At 27.7% G+C, this 17,208-nt stretch overlaps 1 protein-coding gene across 1 annotated transcript; it reads left to right on the top strand.

Moving 5' to 3' along the window:
- The first annotated feature begins 9,982 nt into the window (after window positions 1-9,982).
- LOC114421856 (ethylene-responsive transcription factor WIN1-like) lies at window positions 9,983-11,510 on the top strand. Its single transcript, XM_028387950.1, has 2 exons — window positions 9,983-10,133; window positions 10,699-11,510. Exons 1-2 carry the CDS (start codon window positions 10,054-10,056, stop codon window positions 11,219-11,221), a joined length of 603 nt encoding a protein of 200 aa, XP_028243751.1. The 5' UTR covers window positions 9,983-10,053; the 3' UTR covers window positions 11,222-11,510.
- Window positions 11,511-17,208: the final 5,698 nt, after the last annotated feature.

The raw sequence follows: 17,208 nt of genomic DNA, 5'->3' as shown, positions 1-17,208 counted from the left end.
TTTATTTAACTTTTTATCGTTATTGCAATCTAATCGCTTCGTGTTTGTGGGAATATCTCCTTCACTTGACTTCTTCGAGATGTAAGATGTGCTCTATTTTATTTTATTTTTTTCATTTATTTATCTTAATTGAAAAAAAATGAGTAAATTAAAATTTTATAAATGTCACCAACGACACCTAGTGCATGGATGAATTATCGCATAACTGTTATAGTTTAACTAGGGATTAATTAGTATACATAATTAATCTGATAATCTTATCTAAGTTAAACAAATATTATATTTATAGTATATAAAAAAAGTATATATTGAGAGTATATGTATACAGGCATTCAATTATAATTTATTATGATAAGTTTGTAGTTTTTTAAAATAATTATTTAAAAATAATTTAAATGATAATTTATAATTAAATGATAAGTTTAACATAAAAAAATTATACAATAACATCTTTAATAATTGTTTTTTTATCATATTATTAACGTAAATTAACGTAAATGGTAAAATATGATTGATTTTGTTGATAATTAAATTTTAAAAAAATATGTTTGGTTATTTTTAATTGAATCTCTTTTTTAATTATATATTTTTATATATTTTAATAATATTTTTTTATTTATAAGATTTAAACTTGAAATATTACTTAAAAGATTCGAATGTTAGTATTTTTAACATCATTTAGATTTAAAAAGAAAGAAAAAAGAAAAGAAAAAAAATAGTTTAGCTCAATGACTACAATAGAATTAAAATTAATAAAAGATTTTCATATACTTTTTCTTAAATTTTGAGCTAATTATTCAAATTATTTTTTTAATGATCTCAAAATTAATATTATAAAAGATTTGCATATCTTTTTTCTTCAATTAATTTAATATACTAAATTATTAATTTCTATTAGAATGAGAAGAGGAAAGTTTTGTATAGATCTTATAACTTTTTTGATAGGAGTACAGATCTCTTTACCATTTACCAAAACAATGTTACATCGTTTTTTAATCGAGGGAGTAAATATTTTAAGAATATATAATATTGAAAAATATATTTTAAATGGATGAAACCAACATTACATTAATTCGAATGGATTTGGATTTGAATTTGAATGAAAAAATGTATTTAAAAAAAAATTGTAAATTTGATCTCTCAATTTGTCTTTAATTTTGATTTTGTTTTTCTTTTAAAATTATTGATAAATTTTGTCCTTCTATTTTATCCAATCATACAATTTTGGTCATCCAATCCAAAATTAGACGTTTACTATAAATGTTGAATGTCACGTATTTAGATGCTTATTGTCACGTGTCATATTCTGATTGACAAATGACAACAATAATATATTTCATCTTTCATAGAATTGACATTCAATCAGAACATGACACGTGTTAATTATTATCCAATAAGATGACACATGATCGTTTCTTTGTAACACTCAACGTCCAACTCTGTATGGGAGACAAGATTGCATGATTGGATAAAATAGGAAGACAAATTTTGTCAATAATTTTAAAGGAGGACCAAAATTGAAATTGAAGACAAATTAGGGGATCCAATTTGTAATTTTTTGCCTTAAAAAAATTACTCATTAAAATTGACTAATAAGATTTTTTTAGCAAATATTGGACACAAATAAAGTTGATAAATAATTTACATCTATAACATAATAATGAAAATGCTAAAATGTATTTTTTGGACTTTTTATTTTTTCAAATATACACTTTTAGTTTTTCCATTTTTTAATTGAAATATTTTATCTCTCTTTTAAAAAATTTATGATTTTAGTTTTGAGACATTTTACCCTCTACTTTTAAAAAATTAATAATTTTAATTCTTGTAGCAAATTTGAAATGTTAATCTACATACTCTTTAAATGTTAATTGACAACTGTTTATTTATTATACATGTAACAAATTATTTTATAAACCTATTTAATTGTTAACAAGTCTAAAATTGAATTAGGGAATTAAAATTAAAATTTTTTTAAAAGTAAAAGATGAAATTTCTAAATTAAAAAAAATCATAAATTTTTTTAAAATAAAAAACAAAATATTTTAATTAAAAAATAAAAAAATAAAATTACATATTTGAGAAAATAAAAGAAACAAAACTACATTTTAACCTAATGAAAAATGATGAAAATATAGGAAGATATTGCTCGATAATCATTAATACAGGACAAATTATTATTATTTTTTTTGTGTATTCCTCTTTTTGTTTGTGGTGCAGGACAAACAATATAGCAATCAAATGAACTAACTTTGGTAAAATTTGGACCACCATGCATCCGATTTTTTTGTGCGTGTGTGAAAAGTGGCAATTCGTATGAAGATATAAATGTGTGGAACTTTTAATTTCAAAAGTTCTCAAAAATAATTTAATTGAAAAAATAATAATTTGCAAATATCTCGTTATATCTATTTTTTTATGCGTTCGTTATATCTAATTTATTAAAAGGGATGAATTAGTAATAAATATTTTGAAAGAGTGTTAACAATTAAATTTTCTAAAAAATGAAACTATTTTAAAATAATAAAAGTTGTTATTAGACATAATATAAATCTTTATGTTTTAACACATTCCTAATATATTAAATGTAATATTTTATAAAATATTTTTTTATTACTCAACAAATGTCATTAACTCCGTGTTTGGTTTAAAGGAGACAAGTAAAATTAATGAAAATGGAAGAGATAATTTAAAAAATAGAAATAGAGTAGAAATAAAGTGATATATTTTGTTGTTTGGTTTAAAAGAAAATAGGTGAAAAATATAATATTAATAATATTATAAAATTATTTGGTATGAATGAAATATGAATAAGAGAAATAAATAAATGTACAAAAATATCATTGTATCCTTATAAGAATGGTGTTGGTGATCTTGAAGGAGTAAATCCAAGGGGTTTTAACATCTCTTTACTGAAAATCTGATGACTTTTGCTCAATTTCGCCTCCTACATCTGAAGACAGAAATTAACGGTTGTGGCGGATTCAAAAAATTTCCTTAGTAGGAATAAAAAATTAATCTATAATATTTACATACATAAAATATATTATGTGCTTATACAAAATAGATATTATTATAAAAAATAAAGACTAAAAAGATAAATTAAATAAAATTAACACTATTTTTTTTGGTAATTTTTAATAATCTTTTCATTTAAAAAAATTGTGCCCATCAAACTGTTGTGTTATATTTTCGTCTTTCACATGTTATTTTTGTCATTGGAATCGAACACAGCCTAAAAATTCAACATTAATTATGCAATGATTTTTCTTATTATGCCTTTGTCTATAAGATTTGAAAAGTGTAAAATGTATAAAAAAATAAAATATTTATTATACAGAAATATAAAAGTAACCATTTTAAAAAAAAATTAAGTATATAATAAATTAAATAGTTTAATATTCATATATTAATATTGTAAGACAATCTTACATGCCATCTAATTACAATTTATTATTTATATAATTTTTAATGTAATTATTATAAAATTCAATAAATTTATCTTACATAATAATAATATGTGAGTAAATAATTATGTAAAATTATTTTACATGAAACTATATATGTTTACTGTTTACAAATGGGAGTATAAAATTAAATTAATTAGTTATTGCGAATCTTAAGAAAAGTATTTGCTCTGTCCAAAACAAATATTTGCAAAACCGTGTATCGTTAATTGCAAGAAACCACGATTAAATATATCCTTGATGTCGGTAGGAAAATAATTCAATTTCATGCCTCACTTTTCAACGCTCTTTGTTTGCTGAGTATTGACTCCAATGACTCGTCTCGATCAAATCCGTGAGTATGAGTTTTGAAAAATAGTACCACTATAAATTTAATAACTTTGAAGATAAATTTAGATTACACTCTTAGCATTTTCAATCCTGTGTAATATTCTCATTTTAAAATAATTATATATTAATAATAACTCTTAACTTAATAAATACAGTAATAAGTATATAATTTTATAAAAAAATTATCATTGTAATATTAATGCAAAATGTGGAAAAATATATGATTGATTGATTATTTTGAATAAATTTCTTTTTTTTTTACTTAAAAGATTAAATTCAATGTCACTAGAATCAATGACTTGGTAGTATATAATTCTATAATTTAATTATACATAATACTAAAACTATATAGTATAATTAAATTAATTTAATCTACTTGCATATATTAATTTTATAATTTAATCTGTGAAAATGCAATTCTATTTTTAGAAATTTCACAAACTTTAGGATAAGTTTTACTTGGAGATAAGCCAACTAAATTGTTCATACTCTTACAAGAACATCTTGATTTAATGTTAATATCCGATTGTTTGATCATATTCCTCCATGTATTTTATGATTTTATACAAGTTGAAATGACATAAGTTTGCTTCTTCTAAAAATAATCTTGATTCAAATTTAAACAATTAATTTAATCAACACTTTGGATATATAAACTTCTTCTAACCAGCCGTAAAAAGAAAAAATTCTTCTAACCTTATACTATGTCGACCGCTGTTTTTCAATTTGGTCGGATATCAATTAATTAATTCGGTGGTACGTATGCGACTAGCTGCACATCTCTCTCTACGCGTGTCTGCATAAAATATAGTAAAAACAAAATGCAGAAGAAAAAAAACACAAAAAAAGAAAGTCGTACGATAATGGATAACCTTAACATAATTGATGAAGATATTTGTTAGCACGTATGATGCTTGACAGATGACACCTTTACAAATCCTCACAGATTCATTTTTCTTCCATCTTTTTTTATAATGAAAATTGTTAGAGCAATGATATACTTACACTGGGAAGAAAGAGAAATATTGAGAGAAAAAAAAAAGAGGGGGAATAATGAATATCATAAATGATGAGATGAATAATGATTAGAAAGATGAAACTGAGCAAAAAAGGTAAGTGTATGTTAAATATTTTTTCAAACTTGATATCACAACTCTAGCAATGACAATTTTTATCGTTTTAACTTTCAATCCAAAACATGAATGGTTGTACGAGGTTGCAAACTTCAACCTAAGTGCCCTTCAATGGCTTGGCAATGAAAGAGCTCTTCATTACCAAATAACTAAATATGTCTTATTTTTTTATTTTTACTAAATATGTCTAATTAAAAAAATTATATTTATTAGTTAACTTATTAACAATATTATCAAATATTTTTAATTCAATAAGTTAGTAAGCTTATAGTTTTTTAGCTCATACCTTATAGTTTAAGTTTTAGTTAGCATATAATGTTTTTAACTGGTTTATGAGTTAGTTTTATCAAATACATCCTTAAATTTAAAAGTATTTATTTTTATTTTATTTAAAAAATAAAAATAATTAATTTAAAGAAAATAAAATAATCTATACACATGAGCACACTCCCATTTAATTTTATATCTACAAGAAAAGAAAAAGGTACATAGCCCAATAGCCCAATCAGAAAAAAAGTCCAATAGCTAACCCCAACTTTGCCATAAACCCAAAAATAAACGTTTTGACCCAGTTTGCCCTCTACTATTTCATGTTGTGAATCGTTATAAGCCTTTCTTTCTCTTGAGAGAAAAAAAGGCCCCCTTCTTTATTTTCTTTCTTGACTAATGTGGCATTTTTCACTTGGGTTTGTTCTTTAGCCCTGTCCCTTGCTTGGGAGGGCTGTTGCTATTTCCAACAAAAACAAAAAACAAAACACCTTGTAAGATTGAGATTTATTTTTTAAGGGTTATTTTGTTTCTTTTATAAATTTCTCCCCATCATTAGGCATGTCAATAAAACAGGTTAAGGGTGAGTGGGTAAGTTTGAATCTCCCCCTTGCACGTGAACAAATTGAATTTAGCTGTCATACCTACCTGAACATATAGAGTTTTAAGGTTTATTTAATTCTATTTTCATTTCTTGTTTTTATTTTTTATTTTCACTTTTATAATATAAAATATCACCTTATTTTTAACCTGTTTTCTATTTGTAAATTTTTGTACACAAAATGGAGATTTTTTTTATCTGTTGTTGGTATAAATGTTTGAAATAGAAACACACTAAAAATAAGGTGACAATTTTGCAATTAAAAAATTAAAATAGAAAATAAAAAGTAAATAAAAATAGAAGTAACATGCTTACATGCCCTTAACTCAATTTGCCTTTGCCATTTTCACTGTTCTCTGAAAGAAAAATACATGTACCACAATTGTCAGTCACATATTTTTACATTTCCAATGGAAAGTTTTCAAATTGATTATTAGTTGTGGATGTATCACAACAGTAGTCAAGATCGAGGCGAAGGAATAATGATTTTATATTTTGTCGAACATTACCGCACAATCATTACCACGTAATTTTTATTAAACATTATGTTACATTAAATCAAATCTCAAACAATTAGCTACTATATATATTTAAATATAATTTCTATTGATTTATTTTTGAATGAGTTACATTAAAAATCTTCACTCGTTGAAATATCTGTCACCTATACCGGTTGTTGAATAAGGCCAGTATCACCAAAGACTGGTCTTAAGCTTGTTGTATTATTGTCAAATACCAATCACAAAATAATAACACTAATGAGTGCTATTAGAGCTAATTATAGACAAACACAAAATAAGTGTCTTGTTAATTGATAGATACAGCTATAGGACCATGATTACCTCATGATTAATAAACGAAAAAAAAACATGCAGAATCTAGGTTGAGAGAAACAGTAGGCAAAAAAGTGGCAGACTTTGAAGTTGGAAGTTAATGTCATTAGGTTTGGGATCCTAGATCAGGACTGCAACTTAATTTCTCAAGGTTGCAAAAACAAAGTCTTGAATTGGCAGTGTATAGTTTGTAATTATTTATTAATATTTTTCCTTGAGATTTGGTTAAGAAGTGGGTAGTGGGAGATAGCTGTCAGGATCATGCATCAAAATATAGACAAGGCAAAGCGTTAGGCCAAGATTGTCCAACCAAGCCAATGACCCTAAACACTGTAGTTACAACCTCTCTGCACTTGTGCTTAATAGGTAAAATGACAGGGTGGTTGATCCCCCCAACGTGAATCTCCTTCCACTAGAGAGATGAAAAGTGGTTAGCACAAGGAATGTAGTGGTTACTTGGATGAATGTTGGTGATTTTGAATAGAATTGATTTTGAAGTTATGTGATATATATTTATATGATTTCATTATAAAATTAAATTAGGAGTAAAATTCATATAAATTTCATGATTCAACACAAAAGTTAATTAAAGTTATTTCAACTTAAAATCAATCAATTCTAGATTCAGAAATAATTTTAAAATCTTCTAGAACATGAAATTAAATATAAAAAATGATATAAAATTAATTTAGACCCATAATCAATTCTCGAGAGGAAAACCAAAATCACACGTAGTTAAACTTGAAACGTTCAATGATATGCATGTGCAAATGTGTGATACTCCCCCACCTCGTAATAAAGGGCACGCACACACCATTGTAGCTATGAGGAACCATGCACGTTACAGTGGGTGTTCAACCCCGCTAGATTCTTTATGAAGCCATAAATAATGCTACCACAACGTACTAGGCACTCGATGTTTACATCACATGAGCTGTTACTTTTTCTATTACAGTGAAAACACGCACGCTATGAGCTAATTGAGTTAGGTAGTTACTCATTTTGAGACACCACGTACCCTTGATACAACATGCCACTTTATGCAACAGGACCACTCTTCTGTTACGGCAAGGTTAGAATAAAAAGACAAAAAGTGAGAATACTGAATTCTAATGATCATAACATGTAAAAAAAATCACAATTTTGCAATTTGAGCATTATATAAATTTGGGTGAATTTCACTCAAAAATCACCCAACATATATTCCAACATAATTTTTCACATACTAAAATTCATTTAAATGACCGATATTTTTCAACATATACTTTTGGATACACATGGACCTATAGAGTGACACCTTAACAGTTAACCTCGTGTGTACTCTTTATATAATTTTAAGTCAACATATATACATGCAGCAATATAAGTTCTAGAGCCAATATATAGACAAGTTTAAATGCACGTGCATTCCTCAACCCTGATTGTTAATGATATAACTCTTTAGCGGCAGCATTACCTAAATTGGAAGGAACGTCTTTGTGTTTAATGGATTTTGAAATTATAAGGCAGAATACTCAACGAAATAGAATATATTTACTCTAGCCTTTTCCTTTACAAATCCTACACCTCATTCCTTATAACAGCAAGATTACCTTTTTTGGTACATTTTATCATATATTTTTTGGTACATACTGCATGATTACTTTAAAATTCGTATAAGGAATACATCAGATTTTTTTATCTTTTATTATATTACATGCAGTTATAATGGTTCTACAAGTAGTTCATTGCATTTGTATAGCATTTTCCCAAGAAAAAGCAAGCTCGCACTCACGCCCCTGTTTACTTTCTGGAGACTCAACTTCATTTTCCTTCAAAGGAAGCATTTTCCTTCAAATTAGACCAATCAGTGTGCGCTATATAGCTAATATTGGGCAGAAGATGGAAGGCAATAACAAAGTCTGAAACGAAATGCGCAAGTGAAGGACTATGCTATATGCATAGCATATGCTTCGTTATGCACGTTCAAATTCCTCAACTGATATTTTTAATAAAAATTAATAAACTAAAATTTATCAATAAAAAAATGGGTTCTGAAATGTATCATTTTGTGTCCTTTTGTCCATAGTATTTTGGGAGATAATGCAGCCTTGAAAATGTTTATGATTATTTTATAAACTTCTTCATTATGCTCTAAAAGATTAAAGCTCAGTTAAATATGCTTCGTAGTGGATCAGCGGATGTAAAAACCTTGCTAGAATCATATCCTTTTAACCCTGAAACTGAAAAAGATAAAATGGTCCTATCTGTACTCATAAACCGCAATACATTAAATTTATGAGAGCCAACTGCTGCTGAGTTATGTATATGTGGAACTTGGACATGATTTGTGGTATATATATATATATATATATTCAAAATTACAGAATGATTTTTGTATTTTTCATGAGATTTATATCCACCTCACTTAGCCAGCCTATTATAAAGAACAAAGGAACTTTCAGAGCAAGGACTAACGGTTGCCACCTTGATGCAACTGACAGTCACTTCCAAGTCATGATCATGCTCCTGAACTAAAGTATTGTAAAAGGACAGGCAACACGAGTTTAATTTTTATACAGTGTAAACTCATCAATTAATCAGAAATTGTGGTTAACATGATTTTGAGATAGTTAATGTAAAAATCAATAAATATTTTATACATGTAATAGGTGTAAAATCATTATTTAAGCAGTCAGTGTATATACTATTTTCTGTCTCTCTCTTTATATAATTATATAGTATGATATGATCTGCAGCTTCTGTAGTTATGAATTATATACTCATCTTCCTATAGTAATCGTATATATACTATAATATGCTTTGGAGGTTGAGCTTAAGTTATAACTTGGATAGTAATGTCATTAATTATCAACGAGCCAAGCATCTCATGATTTGAAAATTAATGCTACTCAGCTAATTATAAGGTCACTGACAATCACAGTCGCGATTATAATGTCATCCACATAGAACTTGATAATGGACCACTTGAGTAATGGGAGTGGAGTGAGATTTGAGTCTGAAAGTTCAGTCTCTTATTATATTATAGACTTATAGTAAAGAAAAACTGAAATGGCTAACTTTTAAGCCAACCAAATAAGATAGCAGTTTGTGTTTTTGACCTTTTTTATCTCCTATAATTGTAACCCTTACTCTAATTTGAATTATCACTATTAAGGACATTCCATAGAATATCAGCAACAGTGGTTATTAATTTGATCCTTTGGTTTACCCTTGCAATGTGAAAATCCTACCAATTCAAAAATCACGTGTCCCTTTTGTGGAAGTAACCTTAAATTACTGCATCATGACCCCGTGCTTTATAACTCGGGCATGACTTTCACATTCTTTGTCACAAATTTCATACAACACTCTATCCCTCGTTCTTTCTCTCTCTCTCTCTCTCTAGCCAGCTTTGGTTAGACAACATAGTTCTGACCAACATGGTGCAATCAAGGAAATTCAGAGGTGTGAGGCAACGCCATTGGGGCTCTTGGGTTTCTGAGATTCGTCACCCATTATTGTACTCTCATCAAACTCATCTCACCATACATTTTCAATTATTTATTTGTTCCACTTCTCAAAAAAAAATTAGATTAGTACCATTTCCTTTTCTTTTCTTTTAAATACTAATACTATGCTTTTGTACACTTTTCCCCATGAAACTTACCCTCTTATATTAGTTAAGCAAGGTTTTAAATTGTGACCACGGTCACCATCGGAGTGCAAACAAATGTAGACTTAATTGCAGTTGCAATACAGTTGTGAGACTCTCAAAACCTTGATGTCACAGTCGAAATTGTAGTTGTGAATCTTTTCTTAAAGTCAAATGTTAATCCGTTTTCTTAGAATATTAATTAAGGAATTAAAATAAAAAAAAATATTTTTATTATGTAAAATTGAGTTATTCATAATATTTTTTATGTTTTTCTATGATTTCTATAACAAATATATTTGTTAATTTCTTAACCATGTAGGACATTAGTTAACCAGACACTATTAAAACCTTGCAAGGATCTTTGTAGCATCTGAATTAATGTGCACTGAATGTGAGAGTCTTAGTTTGCAATTTGTGATGTGTTGAATAGGAAAAGGAGGGTGTGGCTTGGGACATTCGAGACAGCTGAGGAAGCAGCAAGAGCATATGATGAGGCAGCCATTTTGATGAGTGGAAGAAATGCAAAAACAAACTTCCCAGTTGGTGAAAACCAAATAGTGGGAAATCACAGTTCAAACACTTCCTCTTCCTCCACTACAACATTGTCTGCAGTTCTGAGTGCGAAGCTGAGAAAGTGTTGCAAGTCCCCTTCACCTTCCCTCACTTGCCTGAGGCTTGACACTGAGAATTCCCACATTGGTGTGTGGCAGAAGCGAGCGGGGCCTCGTTCCGACTCAAACTGGATCATGATGGTTGAGTTGGAAAATAAGAACAACGACAACGAGGGTGATCATCATCAGGGTCCTTCTTCTTCTGATGATTCAGAATTTCCTGTTGTTGTTGTTGATGTTGATGCCCAAGAGAAGGTAAAGCCTGAAGAAGAAAGCACTGGCTTAGATGAGGAACAGAAAATGGCCCTACAGATGATAGAGGAACTTCTCAATAGGAATTGAATTGGATTAGCCCTATCATCCCAACATGCTTTTACTTTCACGTGGTGCATGCAAGGAGTTTCAAGTTCAAGTTCTCCCTCTCTAGCACTTCGTTTTATTTCTTTGTTTGTCCAAAATAGGATAGGAGAGTGGGAGTGAGAGTGCTACTATATTATTATTCATTTCGTGAGGAATGAGGATGTTTAGTGTCTGTGGCTGTGAATGTTTCCCCCTCTGTGTGTAACTACCTACCTACATTCACTATATATGTGGTTAAACTTCATTTCTTCTGTAAAAAACTATTCCTTGATGCTTTTCGAATTCTGAGTGTGTTCCACTCCATGCATAAATTTTATATCATTCTATTATTAAATCATCAATTGATTTAGTATTTGTGTTAGCTAGTGTCGTCTAACATTGCTAGAAAGTTAAGGTTATCTTTGGATTTTCATGCAAAATACGGTGCACGAATTTTAAGATACATTTAATGGTCCACAAACTCATTTTTACAAAAGAAATAATCTGGATGTTTTTGCAAATCTCATTTTATCCCAAAGATATGATTGTAACAATAAAACAAACATGCACTAAGTTGACATGGTAAGATATCCTGAATAACAACCTAATAGACGAGAAATTATTATTAGGTGGTTTGAAGCAATTATCGTTCCAACTAATTTTCATATAACATGTAATTGAGTGTTATTATTTTTTTCTAGTAAATTGAAAAAATAAAATATGTGTGACATAGAGATTAGTCGGAACCACCATCCACACTCCATGATATGAGATTTACTAATAAGTATTCAACTATATATATATATGATTATTACATCAACTAAGAGGTATAGTTCAATTGATTGAACATGATATATGAGTATTGTAAGTTTTATGATTTTTTTTTATTCCTATAGATAAAAAAATGATTATTACATAAAAAAAATAAGAAAATGACATTTCTTAAATTCGTACAATTTTTTTTTTGGAAGAAATGTCACTATATTAACCCTTCAAATCAAGTTATATGAAACACACACAATTCAATTATACAAAAAACATGTGACCTTACTTAGATTAGCATCATTACGAAGATGACACTCACAATCAAATAACAAAGGCAAAAAGAATCACAAATCAAATTGATTACGAAATATCATACATGCATGATCATGATTTTATTCACTCAAATGGTTAAGATTACTCTTACTCCTTTGGTCATTAAATCAAGGAAAGAAACATTTTTGTCTTTGATGTGACAGTCATGTGTGTGTCTAGTTGATTGTCATTCATGCATTTAACATGTCAACTTAGCCTTTTTATTTTTCAATCAAGGGATTAAATAGATTCGTGATTTTCAATTTAAGAAACCATTTTGCCAATTTGCTAATTTCAATAACTAATTCAGCCCATTTTTACAAGTTCAATGATAATTAATTCACTTTCAAATCTTATGATAAGATAATCTTATTCTATAAATGACTAATTATATATATTATACAGTTATAACAATAGATTTACTACTTCATTTAATTTTTAGGGTATTACAGAAAAAAAGGCATCAATATTTTTTTTGTTATTTGAAAGTTGATAAATAATTTAAGACACCGAAATTTCAAAAGTTAAAAGAAAACACAGGAGTAACATTTTATAGTATTTTAGGTTTCAAGAGATATTGTATTTTTTTTTTTAGATCGAGTAGGAATAAAAAGCAAGAGACGTTGTATGTGTTTATTTTATTTATTATTTTTATTAAATGTTGAAGATATTATTAAGATATTTTATAAAGACATGACATTTATTTTGTGAATAGAAAGATTGGTTCTTTGAGCCTCTACATACATAGAGAATATGTGCTTCAACATAACATATATATACTCCCTCTGTTTTTTAATAATTGACGTTTAAGGTTTATTTGAACAAATCAAGAAAACTAATAATTTTTTTAAGTTTGATGAAATTGTTAGACTTTTTCTTATTATAATCCTATGAAACTTTTCCAATACATTAAAAAAATACATTGATTTGTCTCTTCACCAGTAGCTTGCATTTATGTTTCTATGCATCAAATTACTGACCAATGAGTAACTGTATATTTCATCTGTGAAATATTCAATTATTTATTTAATGATGCGTAAAATAATTAATGTGGATAAGGGCATATAATTGACATAAAATAATTAATGTAACCTTAAAATTAAAAAGATAGATAGATAGAAATATTTTTCTTAAAAAATATGTCTTACAAAGAAATGGAGAGAATACTGTATATACATGAGTTAAAAACATATTTTTCACACTCTCATTTCTTATAATTATGAAAAGCATAAATTAATTATTGTAATAGTTAAATAATTTAAATTGTAATAATAATAATAATTAACTAACAAAATTGAAATTTCAAGATTTACTAAAATATAATTTAATTCTTAAGGTTTTTATTTTTATGGTTCTTGTTGTGCATTAACTTTTGTATATTCTTTGAATTAAAATATAACTAAAAATTATTATATGACTCATTTAAAAATATATATAAATAAACTTTAAAAAAATAAAAATTCTGTGAACTTTTTCAACTCCAACGGAATGAATTCATTTTTCATTTTTGTTTCTTCTAAAACTACCTATTTCCAAACTCATCACACCCTTAATGAAGGCCAGAATGAAGATAATCAAATTTGTCTCTAGCTAACTCACTTCTTCGACTTTTATTTCTATATAAAATGTGACATATATAATATTAGATATGTTTGTTTTTTATAAATATTTTTATTTTAACATTTTTTTTAATGTACGTAGTTTGCATATATCTTCTATAAGAAATAATTTTGTTCAAATCATAAATATCACAACATAACAAGGTAGATTCTCTCAATAAAGAATTCATTTTATGATTATACGTAATATATTTCGGGGGCACATGTTACCCACAGCCATAGATTTAAATTGTTAAGTAGATGAATACGAATGCTTGTTTTATATCTCTATCACATCTAAAGAGGGGCTGAAGCATGGCAAGGTATTTATGCATATGCTTTGACATAATAAAAGAAACATCGGTAATTAAAGTACAAATAGTATAACACATGCTAATTTCGTAGGCTATGTGACATCGATAAACTATGAAGCCATAATTGGCGGAATTTAAATTGATACCGACAGGTGAAAGATTCATGATCTGGACTTAAACGGGGGTGAAAGAGATATATTAATTAGTTTTCAAATTTAACAATCCTGCCGACAATTATAATTAATTAATAACTAGTGCTAAAAGACAACATTTATGTATGACTGATATGAGATTTTCTATAACATCCGGAAAATTTTCCCCAAATTCTACCAGGAAAAGGAAAATATGAGCAAATAATGTTGTTGTAGTTTAAGCATGAAGAGATTATTTAAATTGGTAATGATTTGTGTTGTACAATAAAAATCCTTAACCGATCCCATGCTAAAAAATAAAAGTTCAAGAAAAAAATGATGGCTAGTTTAAGTTGAATGTCTCTATTGATTGTACATAAACACGAGAAGACATGACTTTCACGTTTAATTTCCTTCCAAGCTAGTTAAAGTCATTCATTCACTCATGGAATTTATGGAAAGATATCGAGGCTTGGTAAAGGAAAATGGAAAAGCGATTCATCTATATTCTATAAAGGTGTGATAACTGAAATATCGATCTCCCATCTCACCATTGAATGTAAGTTAATGAATTTTGGAGTAACAACCCCATGTGGTAGAGATTTATAGGTTCTTTAGGTAACGACATTTGTGTCTCTAACAAGAACAATATTGAAGATTAAATTGACGTCAAGTGAGGACTAGTGTGTGTCTGTGCAGATTCTAATTGGTTTGTCTCATTGTGTGAGCTGTTATTGATACGACTAGATAATGTTGAAAAGATATATAGTTAGTACTTTGTACTTAGAAATTTATTTTGAAGCTTAATAGCTTATGGGAAGAAAGTACACAAGTGAGGCTAAGCCTACGTTGATGATATTTAGTTATCTACAGCTTCGACGTACCAGCGGCGATAAATGATATTTGGATTCTTCTATATGTTGCTTTAACCTTTATGTTAGATCTCCGATTATATTACCAATATACTGTTACTGTTTTCATTTTTGGTTTAATATATTGTAAGTTGTTGTCGAATAACTTACTGAAATATTTCAGTACATAATCATATAGCATCTAGAAGCGGTATTTGAACAACAGTTGATAACCGTTCACGTATTCTTACATTATTTTTTGTTCACTTTTCATCATCTCTATACTATATTTTTTATTTTATTTTATACTTCTTTTTTTACCTCTCTTATTTTACGTAGACATTATTACACATCCTATGTGACACTTTGAGATATATGTTAATTCTTTATGTGCACAAAAACACTTAATCTTAAGTCGTGACACTCCTTAACCAAATGTTATCTTTAACATCTAATTATTTGAATATATTGTCATCTTTTATCGCTTGACCGATACTCAATTATTAACAAAGTCACACATTATATGTAAATTATATGTAAGGTACAATTATTTATTAGTAATTATCTTTAAGCAAACATTATCTCTAACTTTATCAATAAGTTACGAGCTATTATTTACAAGTTGATAATTATTTACAAAGGTTATAACAATCATCACAAACAAGGATCTATAACTTCATTTCACTCCTATAAATATCAAGTTTCGTTGAGCCCTTGATGCACCCAAAACACACATGCACACATGCTAGCTTGCATACTTGTATTCATACTCTCTTTTATTCCTCTAATTCATATACTTATTATTTGAGTGTCAGGATCCTTTATTTTGTTGATCTCTCCTCTTGTTTTCCTAATAAAGATTACTCTCAGACGTCAGCTTATGAAATCCCGAAACCCACTAAAGTCATGTCTACCTTGATGTGTGCCAGTTCCAAATTTTGATCAGTATATATATATATATATATATATATATATATGAATTTAATTAAAATATATTGTCATCAAATTATAAATGATTATGTATAATAGATTTATTTATTTTTATAATAATTATTTTCAAAATATTATATTTAAAAGTATTTTCAATTGATTAATAATATCAAATCTTTATACTAATAGTGAATGAAAATCAAACCTATTTATCATTATTAGTTAGTGTAAGTGAGTAACAATTAATTGTGTAGTTTTTTTATATAAAAAAAAAAAAACGAAAGCGTACTGCATGTTTAGTTTTGCTTGATTTATTTTTGTCTGCTTTTATTTAAAATTAAAAGAAAATGGGTAATGAGGTGATTGTAGCCCCCATGTGGGAATTTCCACAACCTCCTTCAACTATACTTTTATAGGTCCGCCACGCTGAATTAGTAATTGGTTTGATATATATTAAAAAAAATTAAAATTATATATGTATTTATTATATATAAATATATAACTCACATTATTTAATTAAAAAAAGTTTATTCATACTTTAAAATTTAAAATAACAGTCGAAGTATTAAAATTAATAGCACAAGTTCACAAATAATATAATTCAATAACACAATTACAGAAGTCCCGAGTTTTTTTTAGCATTTTGTTTTATAGGAAATGAGTTTTAAAAACCAATTCGGATCTTCAGGCTTACCCCAAATCGGTCGGGTTATCCTGGATCAAATGCATGACCGATCCAATAACCAAACTAGCTCGGTTATACCATCGAGTCCTAGTTGAACCGGTTCGATCGATTAGGTCGAACTAGGTTTTAAAACTACGCCTGCCACTCGTAAAAAGAAAGACATTAGATGCAATTAGTCGAGGTGTTCTAGAGAGCATAATTTCAACCATGATTACCAATTCACTACAATTTAGATTCCACCAAACCAAGATATACTCCTTATAACGATGAATGAGGATAATTTTTTTAAGGTAAATAATCATTTTTATCCCTGAATGTATAATTCGTTGACAAATGCATCCTTGAAGGATAAAAATATAAAATTTCATCATCGAAAGTGTAAAAAGTGCAACAAATATATTCGG

Source organism: Glycine soja, chromosome 8 (genome assembly GCF_004193775.1).
Source record: "Glycine soja cultivar W05 chromosome 8, ASM419377v2, whole genome shotgun sequence".
NCBI lineage: Eukaryota > Viridiplantae > Streptophyta > Magnoliopsida > Fabales > Fabaceae > Glycine > Glycine soja.
The sequence above is the reverse complement of the archived record's forward strand: the minus strand, read 5'-3'. Positions and strand labels throughout refer to the sequence as shown.